Genomic DNA, 22,213 nt, shown 5'->3' with positions numbered 1-22,213 from the left:
AGAGAGAGAGAGAGAGAGAGAGAGAGAGAGAGAGAGAGAGAGAGAGAGAGAGAGAGAGAGAGAGAGAGAGAGAGAGAGAGAGAGAGAGAGAGAGAGAGAGAGAGAGAGAGAGGGAATGTTTACTTTGGAGGGCAGGTGGGAGGGTGTGTGGGACAGGGTTACTGGCTTGCATTCTTGGAGCCATGAATGGGACAGGGACACTCTGTTCCCTAGCTCTCTACAGAGGGTCATTGAAGCAGAAATGGACTTCATTTACAGCAGGAGGGAATGAGGTTTGATTCTAGAACTAGCAATTAATAAATGCCAGTCAGTGTGGTTAGAGTAAAAAATACACTGAACTGAGTCAGAAGGGCAGACTGGAGAGTCCCGACCTTGTCATTTGGTGGGGGGGGGGGGGTGACCTTAGACAAGTTACTTAACTCTGGACTTTGGATTCCTCATAAACAAAGTGAAGGAGTTGGACTAGGGGATGTCGAAAGTATTAATTGGCTAGAACATTCTATGTGGCGACTTCTCTTTTTTCTCCTCATCTGAACAAGGAGATGGAAGGATTGGTTAGAGACTGTAGATATGGGAAGTGGAGTTAGAGGGGCAAATCCTGGGGTGGGAATGTGTGTGCCCAATCAAGTCAACAAGCACTTATTTATTTTTCTTAGACTGTTCCTTTCTGTTCACCAATAAATATTAAGTATCAGTTCTAAGGCAGAAGAGCTAAGCAGTTGGGGTTAAGTGACTTGCCCAGGGTTACATAGCTGGGAAGTGTCAGATTTCGAACCCAGGTCCTCTGAACTCCAGGTCTGGCACTCTGTCCACTATGCTACCCAGCTGTCCCTCAGCAAACATTTATCAAGCACCTACTGTACTCCAGGCATGTTGCAAAGTGATGAGAATACAAAGAAAAGGATGAACAGTCCCTGATCCTCAAGGAGACAATATACAAACAAGATAACTGCAGTATGTGCTCTGGGTATGAGGTCTTTAGGGAAAGCTGTCCCTTAGCCCCTCAGACCCTGCTGTGGCTTTGAACATCCTCCCAAAGTGGGAAAATCCCTATGGGTAGTTCTCCTGCTTCAGGCCCAGGGTTACAGGGTTTAATAAGGTGTCTCAGGCCCTCTAGCCCATCCTGCTCATTTTGTGGATGAGAAGAATGATGCTAGAAAAGAAAGAAACCTCTCCCTCAAAGTAACAGGGACTTGGATCCCTATCTAGGGGACTTGGATCCCTATCTAGGGTTCTAGCAGCTTTAAGTCAGTCCCTGGTTCTACCCACAGCAAAGCCTGAGAGTAGTTCTACTTTGCAGGTATGGGTTGGGCAGGAATGTAAACAGACTTCAAATCCTATGTCCTCTGGGTATTTTCCTAGCTGTGTGACCCTAGCTAAGTCACCTAACTCCAATGAAGTTTGAAGGGAAGATATTAACTTCTCTCTGAAGTCTGTAGATACCAGAGTCCTTTAACTCTGCCTTGCTGTCTCTCTGTCTCTGTCTCTCTGTCTCTCTGCCTCTCTCTCTCTGTCTCTCTCTGTCTCTGTCTCTCTCTGTCTCTCTGTCTCTCTCTCTGTCTCTCTGTCTCTCTCTCTGTCTCTGTCTCTGTCTCTCTCTGTCTCTCTCTCTCTCTCTCTCTCTCTCTCTCTCTCTCTCTCTCTCTCTCTCTCTCTCTCTCTCCCCCCTCTCATTTTGCAGACATTTCTCTGATGGCCAAACCTTGACTTAGTCTCCCCAGTGGCCTGGTCTAGTGGATCATCCATTCTGGGATTACTGGCTGGGCTCTCAGCCTTTTTATCTTCCCTCTAACCCTCTCTGCTCGGCGTCTCCTTCTCCCTGACTCTCCCAGCATGACAACTGGAGATCTTCTTTCCCTTCCCTCCTATTCTTTAGGACTTCTTGAATTCAGACTCCAGTCCTGGGCTCCTGAACAAATATTCTGCTTTGGATTTAGTGTTTTATTGATGCAGATTCCAGCCAAAGAGGAATGGCCTCATATGATGAATTCCTGGGGTATGAGTTTTTGCAGTTGCCAGGGTTCAAGAGTCTACCATGTCTGCTGAGGGTGATCACCAGGTCCCTGGGGATGGAGCAGCCTTGCCCTTTTACCAGGTCCTGGGTTCAAATCTTGGTCCTCTGGCTCATCTGCCTGAGGACGGAACAAGAGAGAATGTGCAGAATACAGGGCATCACTCAGGAATTCCTGACAGTAAGAGGCAACTGCATTCATTCTAGGAGCATATACTTGGAACTGGAAGGGAACTTGGAGATCATTTTACAGATGAGGAAACTGAAGAGGAAAGTGAAGTGACTTAGCCAAGGTCTTCTGACCCCAAGTTCTATCCTCTCCTCTATTTCAAAGGGACTTTACCGAGCCGCTAGCCTGTGGCCTTGTCTACTCCAGGGGTGATTTCTTAGCTGTAAGAGGACCCGGGTGGAAGAGACCCTGAGCACTGCGCACCTGAGAGTCTGGGGGAGTCTGGGAGACAAAGGGAACACCAGGCAAGACATACAAAAAAAGACCTTGGGAGTCACAGAGGGAGCTGTGGGAGGCAGGCAGAGGAAGCCAGGTACAGGGATGATGCGGAGCTTGGGAGAAGGGTGAGGGGTCCCGTCCCATCCCAGCTGGGCCAGGCCCTTTCAGAGAGGGAATGGAGGATGGCGGCACCAGGGAGACCCATGGCCCCATGCAGCCTCCGGGAGGCCCCCCATCTGTGAACCCCGTGGGCACCCCCAGGGCTGCCAGTTCCGTCCCACCATCACCGCCTCCCCAACAAACAAACAAACAAAAAACAGATCCATAGCGGCGGCTGGCGGACAGAAGCTGGGCAGAGAGCCTAGGAACACGCACCAGGTGGTCTGGCCTGGGCGCTGCCTTCCCGTGCATCCTCCCGGGCAGTGCCCTCGGCCGCCTCCCCCCTCTTCCCCGCGGCTCCTGTAATTGTAACGCCCGGAGGCGAAGGAGAGATGGAGAGGAAAGACAGAGAGGAATGAGAGACAGCCAAAGGGGTGGGAGGAGAGAGCAGGGAGGAGGGAGAGGAGAGGAGGAGGGGGAGGAGGAGGAGGAGGGGACCCAGGCAGGCAGGCAGGCAGGCAGGCAGGCAGGCAGGGAGGGGAAGGAAGAGGAGGGAGGAGAGAAGGCAGAGCAGCAGCCGGGAGAGCACAGACAAGGAGCCGGGAGCTCAGCTGGGCAGCCAGAGAGGAGGCGCTGCAGACTAGCCGGGCCCCCGACTCGCACACACCGGCCTGGCTGGCCTTAGGCAGCCGCAGGTGGGAAGAGGGGCGGGGGTTGGTGGTGGGGGGTACGAGGCTGCAGGCGGCAGGGGGCCGCCCGGGTCGGGGGTCGAGCCCGGGGCTGAGCGGCTCTCCATCTATCGGTCCATCCGTCCTTTCACCCACCGTCCTTCCTTGCTTCCTTCCTCCCTCCCGCCCTCCCTCCTTCCCTCAGCGCCTGAGCCGAGCATGGAGCTGTCCCCCGGCAGTCCTCCGGAGATGCTGGAGGCCGACTGCCCATCACCCCTGGAGCTCAAATCGGCCCCCAGCAAGAAGATGTGGATTAAGCTTCGGTCCCTGTGAGTGCCCCCTCCTCGCCTCCAGCGCAGGGTGCCCCCTCCCCCCGGGAGGACAGGCTGGGTCGGGGGAAGGGGATGGGATGCACCTCCGGAGCCCCCCAGGGGAGGGGAGCGGCGGGAGGACTGGGGCCAGCCCAGGTTGTCGGGTACAAGGTGACATGGTCTGGACATGCTTGGGGACTCACACATGTGAGTTGTGTGCCAGCGGAAGGGGGTAACAGAGTTAGAAAGTGAATGATGAGGGAGACGTGAGTGCTTGTCTCTGCGGGAAAGAGCTGGGTCTTGCTGGGCACCGGGGCCAGGCAGCGAGGAGAGGAAGAACCTCTGCTGCCATGGGGTATGCGGGCACAGCTAGGCAGATGTGGCTCTGTGTGTGTATACATGCCAGTGGGCAGGGGAAAGGTACAGCAGCATTGTGTGCCCACAGCGACATACTCAAAGCATGCCAACCTGTGGGTAATATGTAGCTGTTTGCGACTGGCAGCTTTGGGGCTGGGGGCAGTCAGGAATTGGGTAGGGGGAGCCCCATCCTAATCCTATAATCCTTCCTGGCCAGGGATGTCAAGGGCAGGAAGAGAAGTATACAGTGGGTACGGGGGCATGAATGGAGTTCTCTTTCATATTCATGGAGGAGCGCATCAGGGAGTGATGGGCTCGAGCTCTCCTCAGAGATGAAGGCAGTAAATAATCCCCAAGTCCTGTTTTTAGGTATGACTTTCCAGGATCTCCAAGCATTTCCAAGCCTCTAGTCTTATTGTGGTAGGACCATTGAGGGGTGGGAAGATGTGAACAGGGAAGGCAGGACCCAGGTGTCCAGATCTCCAGCCCTCAGACTGGAGAGAGATTCACTTTTCTACCCTTAGAGGTAGGGGTAGGAGGTGGAAGCTATTAGACTACAGCAAAGCCATTCTGGGTATGAATCCACCATCAGATAATCACTGCATCCTGAAATGTCTCCCCATGGTCTTTTAAAGGAACTGACTGGTGGAAAAGGTGAGACAGCTCCATGTAAGCAGAACTCCTTGCTCTCTTTTCACCTGATAGCGTCAAACTGGCATCAGTGGGGGTCTGGGCACCCTGAGCTCAGTGGATATAAAATGAGAGAATTTGGGTTCGAAGTCCAGCTACTATTGGCAATTACATCTTTTGGACCAGACTTTTTCAGCTGTAAAATGAGGAAATTGTAACTTCTAAGGCTATAGCTTCAGCTCTAAATTTGGTGATCTCCCCAAATTCTGGGTTGGGGGGACTAAGTTAAACCCATCCTGGGTACTTGCCAACTTTCGGGGTTGGGTAAACACATTGAATTTGTGAGTCTCCTGCTCTAAATCTGTTCACTGTGACTTGATATTATCCCCTTTGGATCAGTGTTTATCAATCAGCTGTTGGAGAGCATAGAGGGAAAACTGAGGCACAGATGGGGAACATGTGAATGAGAGAGCCTGTGACTTATATGTCACTCCCCATCTCTTCTTCCTGAGTGCCTCAGGCCAAAGCAATTTTCTGGACTCAATGGAGCACAGCCTGGGCTGGAATGAGATTTGGGACAGAGAAATGGCAAGCAGGATTAAATTGATTTTGGGTGGGGGGAACACTGGAGGATTCTTAATGGAAAGTGAAGTTCAGCTGATGAGAACCAAGGATGAGAGAGGTGGATTAGAGGGGGGTGATGGGGGGAGTCTGAAGACCTGAAGGTATCTTCGGCTGGTCTACTCCATCTTTCCAAGGACATCAGTTCCTTTTTCCTGCCCTGACTCAAAATGACCCTTCCTTCAGTCCAGAACAGAAATCTCTTCACCTGGTTCTCTCTCTGACCATCAGGATGTCCTCCCTGAGACCTGCCTCTCCTATTTCCTGCTGGAGTTTCATAAAGGGGAACCTGACCTCCAGCCTGAAGAGCTAGCATCCCTAGCTAGTAGCACATACATTTGCTTGGGAGAGGGATAGAATTGGAAGGAGTGGGCTACCGTAGACTTCGATGACATCAAATTAGTATCTTCTCATCACTAATAATCCTGATTCTCATTGTAAAAGCTATTCTAGTCTTTCTGTTAAAATACTTTCAAAGGGGTTGAAATAAATCCCATGCCCAGGCTGCTCTTGGGTGAGGTGTCCTGTCTGGGGGTAGAGCCGTTTGGCTGTAATAAAGCCAGATATGCTGTAAGAACATATTGCTGTAAGGGAAATCTCCTGGTGACATGGCACCTATCCAGAAAAGGGCTACTTCCTTGATTATTAGCCAAGATTAGTCCCAATTTTTTGAAAAGATCAAAATATCCTTAGAGGGAAGAGGTAGTTGGGACAAAAATAATTCCCTTTTTCTCAATGGTAGAGAAGGAGCTGGGAGTCATAGTGGATTCTAAATTCAATTTGTCTCAAGACCCTCTTTGGTGCTTTTGAGAGTTAAGTGTTGGGGAGGCTTTGGTGAGCCACGATGGGAGAGCCAGAAGCCATGGCATTATAGAGAGGAAGATAAAGGTGTATGCACCAACTTTCAGCATTGGATAGATACTTCCTGGTAGATGGGCAAAGCCTTTTCTTTTAGATTCGTAGAATGTCAGGGCTGGAAGAGGCTTTAGGAATCATCAAGGCCAATCCCTTCATTTTCCAGATGAGAAAACTGAGGTCCAGAGGAGGGACATGTTGTGCACCAGATCATACAGCTAATTAATTGCAGAGCCCAAAGTGGGACTCATGCCTTAGCTCTTGCTAACCAATATTCTTTCCACCATGCCAGTGCTTTGAAGGGGAATTTTGTCCCAAGGCTAGGCTGGGTTTCTGGAGGGGCCATGGCCTGCCAGGAAGTGGGAAGCTATGACCTTGGCATGCTAAAAACCAAGACAAATGCGTTGGACAGTAACAAGCAAAGGCTTTGGCTTTCTAAGTCCTCCTCTCCTTCATCCTCGCTGCTATTTGACCTGGCAGGGGCTGACAATATTAGCCTGTACTGTCTTCGAATCTAAGGAGTCTGGGGTTGGTGTCTCCATCAGAGGAAAAATCCAGCTTCCTAGTATATGGTGCTGAGGAGGAATTTGGATGGGAAGGGGAACCTGGTTCCTGGTTTCCAGTATAGGGCTCTGTTGGGACAGATGGGGCACCCAAGAGGGAGTTGGAAGAGATGGGAAACCACAGGGAGTTTCCCCACTATTCCACAGGAATAAACATCACAAAAGGCTTTCCTAAAGGCTGGGGGACTGGGGATGAGAGAGAGCAAAGAACTGTCCAGCTTGGACACAGGAGACTGGCTCAGATGATCTGTGACCCTGAGGTGGAAGGAGTTGGGTTGCCACCTACTTCACCCTGGTGGATATAGGATTGGTGGAATGGGGGAGGGTTTTTGTTTGTTTGTTTTGTTTTTCTGGCAAAGCAGTGGGTGCCATCCAAATGAGCAGTGGTAAATTGATCCAGCTCAGGCCTGTGACAGAAGCAAGGCTGGGGCCAGGGCCAGGTCAGTTTGCCTTCTCTGTTTCCCCAGCCTTCCCTCCACCTGTACCAAGGGGTGAAATTCCATCAGACAATTCTTTTTGGCTTTCTAACTCAGCCTGCCCTGACCCAGGGGACCTGTGGAAACAGCACTAGGTGAGCCTCCTTATTTCCTCCCTCAGGGCCAAGTGCAGGGTGGTCTTCTCTGCCAGAGGACTGTTTAGACTTGGCTTCTCTTTCTTCCAAGGACAGCGTAGGCACGGTCCCTCTTATCCCTGCAGTCTGGCGTAGATGCTGTTCCCAGATCTCCCGGGGAGAGTAATATGGCCCTTTGCTCCCCTCCAGAAATTCTGGATACAGCCAGCCCCCTTTCCGCTTTCCCTCTCATCTAAGGGGAGTGCATATCCATGGAGCCTCCTTTCCCCCTAAAGGTAGGGGAGTAACAGAGCGTTCTGGGGCTCAAGGTCATGGACTCTGGTCCAAGGTCATTGACACGGATGGGAACGTGGTACCGGGCACCGGTAAGGCACGTTGGAGGCAACAGGGTTGCTTTGGTGGGCTGGGGAAGGAAAACTTTGAGGAAGTGATACATGAGGGGCTTTGAGGGACAGACCCTGTTTTCCCAATGCTGATCTCAAGGCAGAGCCAGAAAGGGCAGAAGATGCCAAGGGGAAAAGAAAAGGCTTGGAGTGTGCTCATGTGTGTGACTGTCGCCAAGGTAGCCATTTGTGCTAGGCATTGTGTGTGTGTGTGTGTGTGTGTGTGTGTGTGTGTGTGTGTGTGTGTGTGTGTCTAGGTGGGTGGGAGGAGGTATGAATGTATGTCATTCTGTGTGGATGTTTTGAATATTAGAGAGAACACTGGGAGATTGTTGGAGAAAGTATATGTAGTTCTCCGTGGCTCTGTGTGACTGTCATTCTGTGTGCGTGTGCGCGCGTGTGTATGGCGTGTGTGTGTTGACTATAAGAGAGGAAGAATGGACAGAAAACTCAGAATTCAGAATACTTTTAGCCCCTTCCCCTTTTGGGAACCTGAAGAAGGATTTAGAGGTACTGAGGCAAAGGGGACAGGCACCTCGTCAATGACCGACTCCTTGGACCCAGCAAACTAGAAGAATGGGTAGCATGTTAGAAGAGCTCCTTGGGGTGACCATCTATGGTGCTCCTCCTGGTTGGTGGGAATCAGGGAAGCTGTTTCCCCAGTTTTAGAAAATAAGACCCTTTGCTTCATTTCTCTGTGCTCTCTCTTCCCTATGGCTCTGGCATTGCTGGGGTACTGAGGTTCCCCAGTTCTCTGGAAATAGCATTTTAATGTTTAGGCAATGAAAGGAAGAAACATCAGAGCCCCCTTTTCCTAGCTTACTTCCTTTCCTTTTATTCTTGCCTATGGGGAGACCCCTTTTGTGGCTCTCAAGGGTTCAGCTCTCTTCCAGTCCTTTATCTCCTGCCTTTCCTCGAGAAGCCTCGTACAGTGAAAAGAGCAGAATTCCTGCAGTCTGTAGACTTGGGTTCAAATTTTGATTGTGACGTACCCTGGGCCCCACTGTGACTGCTTGGCTTTTTCTAGCTTTAGTTTTTTCATCTGTAAAATGAACCAATAATATTCTACTTGCTTCATCGTTTGTATAGAGCACAGAGTTTTGTAAACCTGAAATGTGGATCATCATCGCCCCTGGATGGAGCTTTTCCTACAGAATTGAGAGGAGTGGGTGTCTACTATAGCAGGAGATGCTCGAGTCACATCCCAGGGAACAAGTCCTGTCCTCCAGGGTTGTTGAGGGCCAGGACAAGTTACCAAGGGAGATCAGGGAACCTCATTCTCTGGAGAGTTCCTGGTACTGGAGAGATGAGACATGTGGAGTAGAGGCAGAGGAATGAACAGATGGGATGATTTTAGTTAGCAAGGGTAGGAGCTGGGGGGAGACAGTAGGGGCATAGTCATTGATGTGGTATCTACAGAATGAACCTTTTGCTCCTTGGTCCCTTGGAAGGAGGATCTAGAAAGATCCAGAAATTGGGGAATTCATTGAATGGAGAATGAGGGGGATAGAGAATGAGCAAGGGGGAAGGGGTAATGGAGGAAAAGGGACTTAAAAGTACCTCATGTTTCAGTTCAGACCCTCATTGGCCCCCAGACAGGGGATAGGAGAAAGAGTACAATAGTTCTTGAGTCAGCGGGCCTGGGTTCAAATCTTGATTCTGCTCTTTTTTCCTTTGTGACCTTGGGAGAAGTTAGAACTTCTCAGGGCAACCTTTCAGTTTACTCATCTCTAAAACGAGAAGACTGGACTAGAGGATCTTGTCAAGGTTCAAATGCATAATGCTATGACATTGGTTTTCTCTGGGAACAGAGAATGGAAAACTGGGAAGTAGGGAGAGAGCTTCTCTAATTCAGAAGCAACTGATTAACTACCTTCCTGCTTACTCTGAGATCTTCACAGAGACTATGCAAAGATTCTGCCAAAGAAATAGGCTGGTGAGTTGAATTTGTTGTTGAATTAAACTGTAATGGGAGGGACTGAGTCGTAATATCAGCTCATGTGAATAGAAGCTTTGGGGCCTATGGAAAACTTTCCTTGGAAGAGCTACAAGCTTGGTCCTCTCTATCGGAGTAACTTGAAGCAAACTAATCTATTCTCTATGGACTCAGTTTCCTCATCTGTAAGTTGGAGAAGGTTGGACTGCATGATCTCAAAGGTTTCTTCCTACTCTGGATCTTGTGATTCTATAAAGGCAATAAAAATACTATTATCCCTGTTTCATAGATTAGGAAACTGAGGCCCAGGGAGTATGTGACTTGCCTGTAGTTCCATAGCTAGTGAATATCAGCACCAACATTGACTCCAGGTACAGGACTCTGGAACACACAATCACACATAGAGCAACATAGATTGGAAATGTGTATATGTGGATTTACACATATATGATGTAATTTTCCTTTTTTTGTTGTTGTTCTACTGAACTGAACTTGAAGAAGAGAAGAAAAGAATCATTCAGGAAACTGTTGCATGCAGAAGGAAAGGATTTCCTAGCACTGAATGGGAACGACTAGGTAGATGGTAGAGGCTCCTTTTTTTTTTTTTTAAACCCTTACCTTCCATCTTGGAGTCAGTACTGTGTATTGGCTCCAAGGCAGAAGAGTGGTAAGGGCTAGTCCATGGGGGGTCAAGTGACTTGCCCAGGGTCACACAGCTGGGAAGTGTCTGAGGCCAGATTTGAACCTAGGACCTCCTGGCTCTCAATCCACTGAGCTGCCCCCTAGAGGCTCTTTTTTTGTGGGCTCTTCAACATGAGAAATTTGAGGCCCAGAAAAAGTGTTGTTACTGATCAGAGAATCTGCGTTCAAATATTTCCTTTGAGGTTTTTTACCCATGAGACTTTAGACAAGTCACTTAGCTCCAAGTCTCTTAGTTCCTGTGGTCCCCTTATCTGTAAAACAAGGAGTTTGGATTATAGAGTCTCCAATAGATATCCCCTCCCATTCTATCTCTATCATGAGATAAATATGGACCAAGGGTGAGGCTGTCTTTGGTGTCTGGGATTTGATAGAACACACTTTGGAACTATGAAAGGTACAATAGACTGACTTCTCCCAATTCCATACTGAAGTTTTATGTGAAAGGATAGACTTTTGGGCTGACTGATTTGGAAATATTTTATTCTGTCTACCTGATTTGCATCATCAGTACCACCCTCCTTGCTCTGTGAATGATTTGGGGCTTCTTTATCCCACTTGAGGATATTATTTATCTATATCTATATCTATATCTATATCTATATCTATATCTAATCTATCTCTATCTATCCACATCTAATCTATATCTATCTATATCTATCCATATCTAATATATATCTATATCTATATCTATATCTATATCTATATCTAATCTATCTCTATCTATCCACATCTAATCTATATCTATCTATATCTATCCATATCTAATATATATCTATATCTATATCTATATCTAATCTATCTATTTCATCTCCAACATATTTCTAGGATCTCTCCAATCCTTAAATTGGAATGGTACATTCTCCTTATGCCTGTCCTCTCTGCCCAGCAGAAAGCAGAAAGCTAGACATTTTTTCCTTTTCTTTTGTGTGTGTGTGGTCAAAGAAAACCCTGGAACCTTTGTTTCTTTCTGACCTCTTCTCTTCTCTGCCCCATTTATACCCCCTTCTTCTATCCCCTTTCCTTTCTCCAGCTTTGTTTCTTTCCCCCCTTTCCTCTGATCTCTTTGACACTCTTTCTTCTTTCTTTCCACCTCTTCCAGCATCTTTTTATTTTTCTCCCTCCTGACTCCTCCCATGAGGACCTCTTCACATTTTTCCTCTTCTTCCTCCTTGGTTGGGAAAGAGAAGGTCCCTTACAATTGTCTCAGGTACTTCTGGAGTGAAGCTACAGGTCAAACTTGTTTCTTGCTGGAATCTCTTTCCATTGAACCACCCACCTAGCTGCCCTGAGTCTCACTTCTCTGTATCTCTTTGGAAAGGTTCTTCTACCCTAAAGATCCTTCTTTCTTTCTTTCTTCTTTCTTTCTTTCTTTCTTTCTTTCTTTCTTTCTTTCTTTCTTTCTTTCTTTCTTTCTTTCTTTCTTTCTTTCTTTCTTTCTTTCTTTCTTTCTTTCTTTCTTTCTTTCTTTCTTTCTTTCTTTCTTTCTTTCTTTCTTTCTTTCTTTCTTTCTTTCTTTCTTTCTTTCTTTCTTTCCTTCCTTCCTTCCTTCCTTCCTTCCTTCCTTCCTTTCTTCCTTCCTTCCTTCCTTCCTTCCTTCCTTCCTTCCTTCCTTCCTTCCTTCCTTCCTTCCTTCCTTCCTTCCTTCCTTCCTTCCTTCCTTCCTTCCTTCCTTCCTTCCTTCCTTCCTTCCTTCCTTCCTTCCCTCCCTCCCTCCCATAGAATTGATTCTCAATATCAGTTCCAAGGTAGAAGAGTGGTAATGGCTAGGCAATTGGGGTTAAATGACTTGTTCAGGGTCACACAACTAGGAAGTATCTGAGGGTCATATTTGAACCCAGGACTTCTTGTCTCTAGGCCTGGCTCTCTTTGTTTCCAGTGAACCACCAAGTTGCCCCACTTTTCTCCTTCATGCCACAGAAGTCCATCTTACATATTCCAGTCTCCGCTTCTCTCCTCTGGTGTTTTTTCCTTCTCCTCACTTTATGCCTTACCACCTTAGCCCCTGTTTTATCCTGTGAATTCAACTCTAGCTAGGGAGAATCACATTTAGGCTCTCCCTCAGCAGCCCTGGCCAGACAAGACGCCACTGGAGGACTGTTGGGCACCAGAGTGAAGGCTGAATTGGAGGAGTATGCTTGGGATGGGCTCAGCCAGGGCTTATTCACATTGGGAGGGTCCTGGGAGAGTGGGGCTGTCAGAGGAGCCAGGAAAGAGGCATCTGGGAGGGGTGGGGGGGCAGTAATAAACACAGCCAAGCCCTGGAATTGTGGCAAATTATGAGAGGTTATAAAAATTTTTTTCCTCTGGAAATAAAGATGGGAGTTGTGGGTATTGATGTTAGCAAGGAAAGGGAGGAGACAGGGATTCTGGTTGTTGGTTTTGTCTTGGTGAATGGAGCCTGAGGTATAGCCCTGTGCCTGCTCTGTTTTCTCTCTACCTCTAGTTCTTGGGGCATCCACAATGGCTCCCCTGCCCCTACATACCTGTCCATACCTGTCTTGGTTAGCATCAACACATGGAAAGGAGAGGGTGGATGAAAATAATGATGATAACAGACATTTACTTGGAGTTTTAGATTTCACAAAGCATGTGGTGGATAGAGTACTGGATTTGGAGTTAGGAAGATATGAGTTCAAATCATGTATTTGACCTTGATCAGCTCTATGTCCTTGGCCAAGTCATTTAACTTTTCTGAGGCTCAGTTTCCTCATCTAAGAAATGGGAATAATCATGTCTATAGTTTCTACTTCACAGAGCAAATGAGACGATGTAAGAAAAGTGACTTTTAATCTTTAAAGTCATATATGTGAACCTTAGTTCAAATATGGTCTTAAATATTTACTGGCTGTGTGACCCTGGGCAAGTTACTTAACCTTGGTTTGCCTCAGTTTCCTCACCCATAAAATGAGGATAATAGGACCTACTACCCAGGATTGGGAGGATAAATAATATTTGTAAAGCATTTTGCAAACTTTAAAGTGCTATATAAGTGTTATCACTGTTATCACTATTATAAATGTCAGTTATTAGTTTATCTCAGATCATAATAAAAGCCCCATGGAGTAGGCAGCTTGTACATCTCTGGCTGTAGGAATTCTAGAGCAAAGGGACAACCAAGAATTGGCCCAGCCTGGAAAGCTTCTCAATCCCCCATTCTTTATTTTATTTATTTATTTTGTAGGCAATGGGGGTTAAGTGACTTACCTAGGGTGACACAGCTAGGAAGTATCTGAAGCTAGATTTGAACCTGGGACCTCCCGTTTCTAGGTCTTGCTCTTAATCCACTGAGCCACCCATCCCCCATTCTTTAACAAAAAATTTCATACCCTTATCTTCTGTCTTAGAATAAATACGAAGTATTGGTTTGGTAAGGGTTAGTCAATTGGTGTTAAATGACTTGCCCAAGGTCAAACAATTAGGAAAGTATCTAAGACCAGATTTGAACCTAGGACTTCCTGTCTGCAGGCCTGGCCATCAGTTGCTCCTCTTTTAAGTTTGCCTCCTCATCCTGCCTCTGTAAGAGAAGGAAATTTGCTGGGCTCATGCTTCTAGAAAAAATGATTAGACAACACTGAGGTGAATTTCTTGGCAGGGATTTCCATCATCTGCTCTGTAGAAGGCACCCAGGACTGGGCAGGGAAGTCAGAGGTGGTTTTTACCCTCCTTTAATTCACTCAGAGCCTCCACTTTCTTTGGTCACATCTGGGTCATGGGGAGAAAGGCAAAGGGGTGCTATAAATGCTGCAGCTGAGGAAAAGGGACCCAAGCATCTCCTCCCCAGTCAGGAGATCTGTCTGCCAGCTCGAGCCACTTGGAACCCAGGCAGTCCCTTGCCCTGAGGTGGAATCTCGTTTCCCCCTTCCCTCCTTCTGCTCCTGACCAGAACTGCCCTCCACTGTCTATTGGGCCCCCTGGGTGCTGGGCATCTGCTAGGCACATCTGCTAGGGATGAGGTATCACCAGCTGGGGGAGATAGTCTATGGGGAGGGCGGCTTAACAAGCAATTAATTAGTGCTGGAGAGGAAGGAGAAGGGCCAGCCCAGGTGAGGATGTGAGCTGGAGGCAGCAGCTTCTTCTCCCTCGGCTCCTGAGAGAGAACATGGCTCTTCTTCACAGGCTTCCCATCCCTTCTCCTTTCAGGCCTTGAGCTGGTGAAAGTGACCCCCTGAATGCAGTGGGCCTCCTTGTCCTGGGGCCTGCGGGCTTCCTAGCTCTTTTGCCTCTGGCCCTGGTCCTCAGGTGACCCGGGCTGAGGAGAGAGCGCTCTGAACCTGAGCCAGAGGACACTTGTCGGAAACATGTTCTTGTCAAGAAGCAGATAACAGAGCAGAGAAGATGAGAGCCCAAGACTTCCTCTCAGCTCTTGGCCCTTTCTCTGGTTAGCATCTAGAAGCAGCCACTGCCCATCTCCCCAGATCTGCCTGTAGCCCCTGCTCTTTCCCCCGCTGTCCCCCATTTCCTCCCAGACTCTCTCCCAGCCCCCTGGCCCTTTCCCTCCATGCCCTGGTACCCTAGTGCCTGCCTTACTCCTCCCCTGTTGGTGAGCCCAGCCCATGACTGATTCCCCTGCCCCCCATTACACTATTAGGCCCTGCTGCCTCTCAGGATGGCTCTCCCAGCTCTGCCACCAGGGGGGATATTTTTATCCCGTGGTGCCGCCCCCGCCACTCTGCCCAACCAGCTGCCAGAGCTGGAGATGTGGGCACAGCTATGGAAAGTAAGGGCACTGTGTACGGAGTGGTGCCTGTGGGTATGCCAGTCTTAGACCCAGCCACCTTTGAATGGACCATGGGGCACTGCCTTACTTCCTGTCTCTCCTAGCCCATCAAGACAGGAAGGGATAGTGTAGAGGAGTCCAAATGGGGCTCAAGTGGAGGTGGGGTGCTTTTGTAGTTTTGCCATGAAGAACCCATGTGCAAATAAGATGCAGAGAGAACGAGAGCTTGGGAAGGGAGTCTCCAGTCGGTGGCCCATCTTCCCTCGTCTTCTTCATTCCTGGACCCTGGTCAGCTAGGTTTTGAGGAACCCCAGCCCCTCTTACCAAACAAAGCTGCCTTCTCTTGGATGCCCCTCTGCAGCTTTTCCCCTTTCTGGCTCAGAAAGCATTAGGTAGTTTGGAAAGAGCTCTGATCCCAGAAAAGATGTTTAATCGCCCCCAAAGTCTCAATTTTCTGCACTGTTAAAATGACAATAATAACACACTCTCCTCACCTTTAATTGCTAGTAAAAACTATTGTTATTCTAATCATTGCTATTAATAGTGGTAGCATTCATATAGAATTTTACAAACATGGGTAGCTAGGTGGCTCAGTGGATAGAGCCCTGTCGTCAGGAAGACCTGATTTCAAATCCAGCCTCAAACATTTACTAACTCTGAGACCTTGGGCAAGGTGCTTAACCCTGTTTGCCTCAGTTTCCTCATCTGTACAATGAGCTGGAGAAGGAAATGGCAAACCACTCTGGTATCTTTGGCGAGAACTCCAAATGGGTTCAGAGAGAATCAGATATGACTGAAATGACTAACAACAACGAAGTGTTATTGGGACAGCAAAAGGTGAGCTCCATCAAGGACCTGAACCTACTGCAAACTGGTTCCCTTTGCAGCCACCTTGGTAGCTCTTCTTAATCCTAGCACAGCGTCCTATAGTGGGGATGCTCTTTTTATTTTTCCTATCCATTCTAAGTATCTATTCCAAGACAGATGAGTGGTAAAGGTTAGGCAGTTGGGGTTAAATGACTTGTCCAGGGTCACACCTCTAGGAAGTATCTGCCTGTTCATGTTCTAGGGTTGAAGTGGAATTCCCGCTGTGGAATTTCTCCCCAAGGATGCAAATCTTCCAGATTCCGAAATGTCATCTTAGAGAGTTGCCTGGGAAGGAGCACTGAGTGACTGAATGACAATGTCACATAGCTAGTATGAATTAGAGGCAGGACTTAAATCCAGACCTTACTGACACCAAAAATGGCCTCTTTTTAAAACCCTGATCAATACTGTGTATTGGTTCTAAGGCAGAAGATCAGTAAGGGCTGGGCGATCGGGGTTAAGTGACTTGCCCAGGGTCACACAGCTAGGATGTGTTTGAGGCCAAATTTGAACCCAGGACCTCCCATCTCTGGGCCTGGCTTTCAATCCACTGAGTCACCCAGCTGCCCTTCACAGAGTCAAGTTACCCATCAAGTTAGTTGGACCAGGAGATGGGGGAGCTATTCACCCCAGAAACTCCCTCTGGCATTGGAAACCAGGCCTCTGTTTCCTCATTGTGCTCCCTTCCTATCCTCCAGACTGAGGAGCAATCAAAGCCTCTTATTTTTCAGAATTATGAATATTAGGGATCTTTTGAGGGCAGCTAGGGGGAGCAGAGGATAGAGTGCTGAGCTTGGAGTTAAGAAGACTCATCTTTCTGAGATCAAGTTTGGCCTCAGGCACTTACTAGCTGTATGACTCCCGGCAAGTCACTTAACCCCGTTTGCCTCAGTTTCCTCATCTGTAAAGTGAGCTGGAAAAGGAAATGGCAAACTGCTCCAGCATCTTTGCCAGGAAACCCCCAAATGGAGTCACACCGAGTCAGAAACGACTGAATACCAAGAAGAGATTATCTTTAGTCCCATCTCATTTTACAGGGTGTTTGGGATTTGTCCAAGGTCACAACATGGAAAGGAGCAGAGTCAGGAGTTGAACTCAGGCCCCACAGGAAATCCAATACCTTGAGAAGCGCCCTGAATATAGTTGATGCTTCTTATATGTGATTATTGGATGAATTGAACGACTGAATGAATGAGCTGAGAGAGAGAAAGAAGATTGTCTTCTTTCTTTTAAAACCTGAGCTCAGCTTCCTTCTTGTTTCCAAAAAGTTGGTTGACCAAAACGGTCTCCCGAAGGTCCAAATTTAAGCCTTCCTGCCTCCCTTCCCTAGCTGGGGTCGGTGTTACCTTCTGGTCCTCCCATGAGACTAGGCAAATGCATCCTCATCTCTCTCCTCTTTGACTTCCTGCTTGCTCTTTGCCCCTTCTCCGTCTTCCCTGGGATGCCCACCTGCCCCATCTCTCCATTTGTTTCTAGACCACAAATCATCTAGCTTCGTTTCGCTCCAGCCATTCTATTCTAGCCCCTCCCATGCCACTGGCGAGCCAATCCTGGGCAAAACCTTGTTTCCTAATAATGATGTCATCTCACAGACAACCGGGGATGGGCGGGGCCTAGGCCCCTTAGCCAGTCAGAAGGCAGGCTGGGATTCCGTGCTAGAAAGGCTCACTGTGGGTCTCTAGCGTCGGTGCATTCGCGTCCCCCCCCCTCCCCCCCGATCTTGGGGGAGGAGGGGAAAGAGGGGACCTCTTTCCTCCAGTCTCTGAATAAATCTTGGACTCCGCAACTCTGTAGCCCCCGAACAAACACTACCGTAGCCAAATGTATCTCCTTCCCTTTCCCTTCCTTTCTTCTGGATGGAACGGAGAAGGAAACCCCCTGGTTACTTCTAATTTCGTTCCCAACGCTAGCCAGTTTCAGGTGGGGGGGGGGGGGGCAGTTCAGCCTCCAGTCTCATCTTCTCCTTCTAGCTGGTGACAAAGCCCGTTACAATGTCTCCAGACGCAAAAGGTTAGGTCTGGGGGCTCGAGCCAAGTAAAGGATTGCTGTACCACTGGATGTGCGCTTCAGAGGATCCTTCCCCAGCCTGCAGCCCGGCTTCTTGGGCTTCTTCCCTGCTTCAGTCCCTGCTTCCTGAGCCTCCCTGCCTTTCTCCCTGCTCCCTAAAGAAGAGCAGTGCCCTGTCTGGAGCTGGGTTGGGCTGGGCTATTTTTGTCCTTTCTGGGATTCTTCTGAAAACAGTTTCTTGTTTTCGGCCTGATTCAGATGTGAAACTTTCCTCTCATCCCCAGGCCTCTCACCCAGTTCCTGTGGGCTGGGTCTCACTCACCACCTCCCTCCCCACCCTCTTGCAGCCTGGCCCTTTTCTATTCCCAACCCCAGAATTCTCCTCTGTCTCTGCAAAACCCTGCTGACAAGGGGACTCAGAGAGGAAGACTAGGGGCTGATGGGGAGCCACTTCCCTTAGGGGCCGGATGGCCCCAAGGGCAGTGTTTTGATCTCCAGTGAAGGGATTTGACTCCCATGGCCACCCCTATACCTGTGCAGAGGAGTCATCTTCAGGGCCCCATCCTCAGGTAGGAGTTGGGAAGGAGAATAGTTGGGGGGCTGCAGGTCCCCCTGTAAGCCAGACCTATGATAAAGTTGGGTGAGAGCCAAAGCCTAACAGCTTCTAGCAGCTGGTGAAAAAGACACACCGAGAGTGTGGCAGTTGTTTTATCCAGACTCCTGACTGCCTTTCCTGCCCCTCAACTTTTCCCTACTTCCCCCTTTCCCCCTCTTTCTCACTGGCACTCTGGCAGTCAATTCGCACTCTCCTAGTTCCTTTATCCTTCCCAATCTAGAGCCCTTGTGCTCCCTCACCTGGCTTGCAAAACTTCAAAGGTACCCCCAAATTCTCCCAATCTAAAATAACCCTTTGTTTATGCTCATGCTTTGTCCTCACAGTGCCCTGACCTGACAGGGGCTTACCGTTAGTGAAGCTCTTTGGTTTAAATAGGCAACAAATATTTATTGATCATCTTCTACAATCATTTAGGAAAGTCTAGATAGTAGAGGATTCAGAGAAATAGAGGACTTGGGGCTAGAGGAAACGTTCCTTAAAGAGAAAGTGGTATTCTCTAAGGGATAGGGTTTTCAGAACTTTATGTCCTGTTCTCTGTTCTTTTGGGTCTATTTCAATCAACAAGAGCTCTTCTCCAGCAAATTCCCTGAACTGGACACTTTTAGATCAGTGTTTGATTTAGAATCAGAAGACTTGAGTTCAGATTCAATTCTACTACTTAATACCTTGGGCAAGTCATTAAACCTCTCTAGACCTCAGTTTCTACATCTGTAGGTTTGTTTCATTCTTTGTACCTGTACCCCCAGGATCAAGCATAATAAGAGGCATATAATATGTGAACAAATAATATTTGTTGTTTGATTAGCTGATTAGATGTCCTTTGAGATCCTTTATAATCTTCATTCTTATTGCTGGACTTGGAGTCAGGAAGACCTGAATTCTAATCCCACATCAGATGTTTAATTAGCCATTTTCAGTTGTACCTGATTCTTTGCCACCCCTTTTGGGGTTTTCTTGGTAAAGTTCCTGGTGTGGTCTGCTATTTCCTTTTTCAGCTCATTTTAAAGATGAGGAAATTGAGGCACACAGGGTTAAATGACTTGCCTGGAGTCACACAGCTAGAAAGTGTCTGAGGCTGGATTTGAAAATGGGTCTTCTTGATTCCAGGTCTAATATTCTATCCACTGTGACATTTAGCTACCTTACCTCAGATATTTACTGTGTAACCCTGAGCAAGTCACTTCACCTCTGTTAGGCCCAATTTCCTAATCTCTAAAATGGGGATACCCCAAGGTGATTGTAAGGATGAGATGAGATGATATTTATAAACTGCTTTACACATTATGACTAGTTATATTATTATTAAGATGACTATTAAGATGCCCATTCCTCATGTCTTCCCATCAACAATCTGCCTCCCAGAACCAGGGGGTGTCCTCTTTCAGGGTTCTGCTGAGCTGCCCCCTTCTCTATAAGACATTTCTTGGTTCCCCCTTTTTTTCTGGAGTATCCTTGTTACTTGTACATGTCTGGAATAAACCTATATATGATTTCTGGTCCATTAGAGTATTAGCTCCTCAAGGTTAATGACTGTTGAACTTCTGTTTAACCCCCAAGCTCAGCAAAGTGCCTGATAGTGAGGAGTGAGCCCTTAATGACTGTTTGTTGATTGAGCCTATATTTTTATAGAATTCTTGAGCTAGAAGGGACTTTAGTGACTGAGTTGGGGTTCTGGTGTCAGGAGAGACTTGGATTTCAATCACAGACCTTGGGCAAGTCACTTTAACCCCTCAAAGGCTCAGTTTCCTTATCTGTAAAATAGAAATGAGAAAAGTCCCATATAAATAGATGTGGTATGATATAAATAAATGTAAAAGCTTCCATATAAATCTGCAGAAAGAATTTACAGATGGGAAGACTGAGATGAAGTAAGTTGTTCAGAGTTTGTATCCTAGTTTGTGGTAGAACTGGGACTTGAACTCAGATCTGACTCTCAGTCCAACTAGTTCTACACTTCCTTTCCCAACTCATATATCCAGTCAGTGATGTGGGGAGGGACCTAGTTGTGCTGCAGATAGAAAGAAGGAAGGTCCGTGGATTGAACTGGGTGGAGGTGAAGATGGAGAGAATATGGAATTGGAGAAAGGAAGAGGAGTGAACTGGGGAAGGGAAAGTTGAGCCTAGGAAGAACATTAAAATGGAGGGATAGAAGTAGGACTCAGATGATCAAAGCTGAGTTTCTTTTGCCTGGAAAGAAGTATCTGAGGGAAAGCCAAATTAGTAGACCCTTGAAGATTCTCTAGGGCTGTCATTCAATAGAATTGTTCAGTCCCAACTGACTCTTTGCATCCCATTTGGGGATTTTTCTGGGCAGGGCAATTGGTGTAGTTTGCTATTTCCTTCTCCAGCTCATTTTACAGATAAGGAAACTGAGACAAAGAGGATTAATTGACTTGCCCAGAGTCATAGCTAGTGTCTGAGAATGGATTTGAACTCAGGCTCTCTGACTTCAGGCCCAGCACTCTACCGATTGCACAATCTAGCTGCCTTATAGAGGAGGGGAAACTATTGTTATTTGAAGGCTGTACCAAAGAGAGTGGCTTGGAATGATAACAGGTGAGGGCCAAACATAGATGTCAGGAAAGTCTTCTTGACCCAGAACATGGTGAAGGGAGAACTCTGGGGGATGGGGAAGTGAAGACTTCTTCCTTAGAAGGCTTCAGGGAGAGGAGAACAGGTTGCACACTTGTACCTGGCAGGAGGATGGATGAGATGACCTTGGAAGGACCATGTTTGGGATCTGAACCTTCCTGATTAGCTGTCCTTCCCAGACTCGCTCCCCTCCTCCTCTAACCCATTTCCTTTTTCTTTCTGTGTATCTGGACTGTGTTATGTTGAGATTTCAGCAAGAGCCAGACAGACAAGAGCTTCTGGGCAGGATCAGGAAGGAGATTAAAGGGAGCTGGTTACCAGAAGGTGGAGTGAATTGAAGATCAACCTTCAGTCTCATCTTGCTCCTTTGAAGTCTTGCCCTAGTTGCTGTGAGTTTTAGTGGGAGGGTATAGGTGGAGGCTGTGTTCCAGGTGACCTCCTGGCCATCTTTCCTTCTCCTTGCCAAAAGGTAGAATGGTCTCTCCTAGAGTCCCCTCTCAGGCTCATTTTGGCTCATTGTGCCTTGACTGGAAGGACTAAGGAAGGGCTACGGAGTCAGTGGCTGGAGAAGGATCTCTAACTAGAAATGAGAAAGGATTTAACTTCTTTAAGATGGGTAACTAAGAGGGTGCAGCTGAGAACAGCTGGGTGGCATGGTAGGAGCCAGGTAGGAGGATATGGATAGATGCAGTCAGGGTGGCATGTGGCCTCTGTTGCCTCTACCATCTTACTAGGCAACATGCTGAGGGGTACTATGGGTGAGAAGTGGGATGAAGCCCAGAGCCACTGGGGGCCTGGGTAGACATGCAGTTTTCATACAAAGACTCTACCGTGGCAGCTGTCCCATTACTGATGGGGCAATGGGTCCAGGGAGCATGGACCAATAGCAAAAGGGGACTGGTTTCCAAAAATTAACCAGAAAGGCTTTTTCAGGATGAGGAAGATAGAATTATAACGACGCCACATCAGTATGCTGGTGCAGAGTTTCAGCAGCCAGTTCTGACTAAAATCAGATGCAGTTCAAACCTTAATCATACCAGAATTGTGTAATAGGAGACCTTTTACAGAGGGGAAACTGAGGTCCTCGGAGATAAGGAGATTTGTTTGAGGCAAACAATTAGTAAATGCTTCTTTCTGATTTAAGTAAGTAGCAAAGTTGGAATCTGAACCCAAATCTTCCATCTAGCATTTCTTTCTTTCTTTCTTCCTTTCTTCCTTTCTTCCTTTCTTCCTTTCTTCCTTTCTTCCTTTCTTCCTTC

The 22,213-nt window shown here is 47.6% G+C and overlaps 1 protein-coding gene and 1 long non-coding RNA gene across 4 annotated transcripts in view; one reads left to right on the top strand and one right to left on the bottom strand.

Moving 5' to 3' along the window:
* Positions 1 to 1,926: 1,926 nt before the first annotated feature.
* LOC130454373 (uncharacterized) lies at positions 1,927 to 17,449 on the bottom strand. The gene is made up of 2 exons (XR_008912014.1): positions 17,086 to 17,449; positions 1,927 to 2,132 (listed from the first exon to the last, which is right to left on the bottom strand). It is a non-coding gene; the product is annotated as an uncharacterized LOC130454373 (long non-coding RNA).
* PDE1B (phosphodiesterase 1B) overlaps positions 2,809 to 22,213 on the top strand; it is a 37,030-nt gene continuing 17,625 nt past the window's right edge. Inside the window, exons 1-2 of one of the 3 annotated variants that reach the window (XM_056797985.1) lie at positions 2,809 to 3,253; positions 3,432 to 3,555. In XM_056797985.1, coding sequence (XP_056653963.1) covers positions 3,446 to 3,555 — 110 coding nt within the window. In that variant the 5' untranslated portion in view covers positions 2,809 to 3,253; positions 3,432 to 3,445. Of the gene's footprint in view, positions 3,254 to 3,431; positions 3,556 to 17,475; positions 18,316 to 22,213 lie in introns of those variants that run through there. The other 2 variants (XM_056797984.1, XM_056797986.1) reach the window with 2 other exon arrangements.

Source organism: Monodelphis domestica, chromosome 5 (assembly GCF_027887165.1).
Source record: "Monodelphis domestica isolate mMonDom1 chromosome 5, mMonDom1.pri, whole genome shotgun sequence".
In the NCBI taxonomy this organism is placed as follows: domain Eukaryota; kingdom Metazoa; phylum Chordata; class Mammalia; order Didelphimorphia; family Didelphidae; genus Monodelphis; species Monodelphis domestica.
Note: the sequence above shows the minus strand (reverse complement) of the source record. Positions and strands in the feature narration are given on the sequence as shown.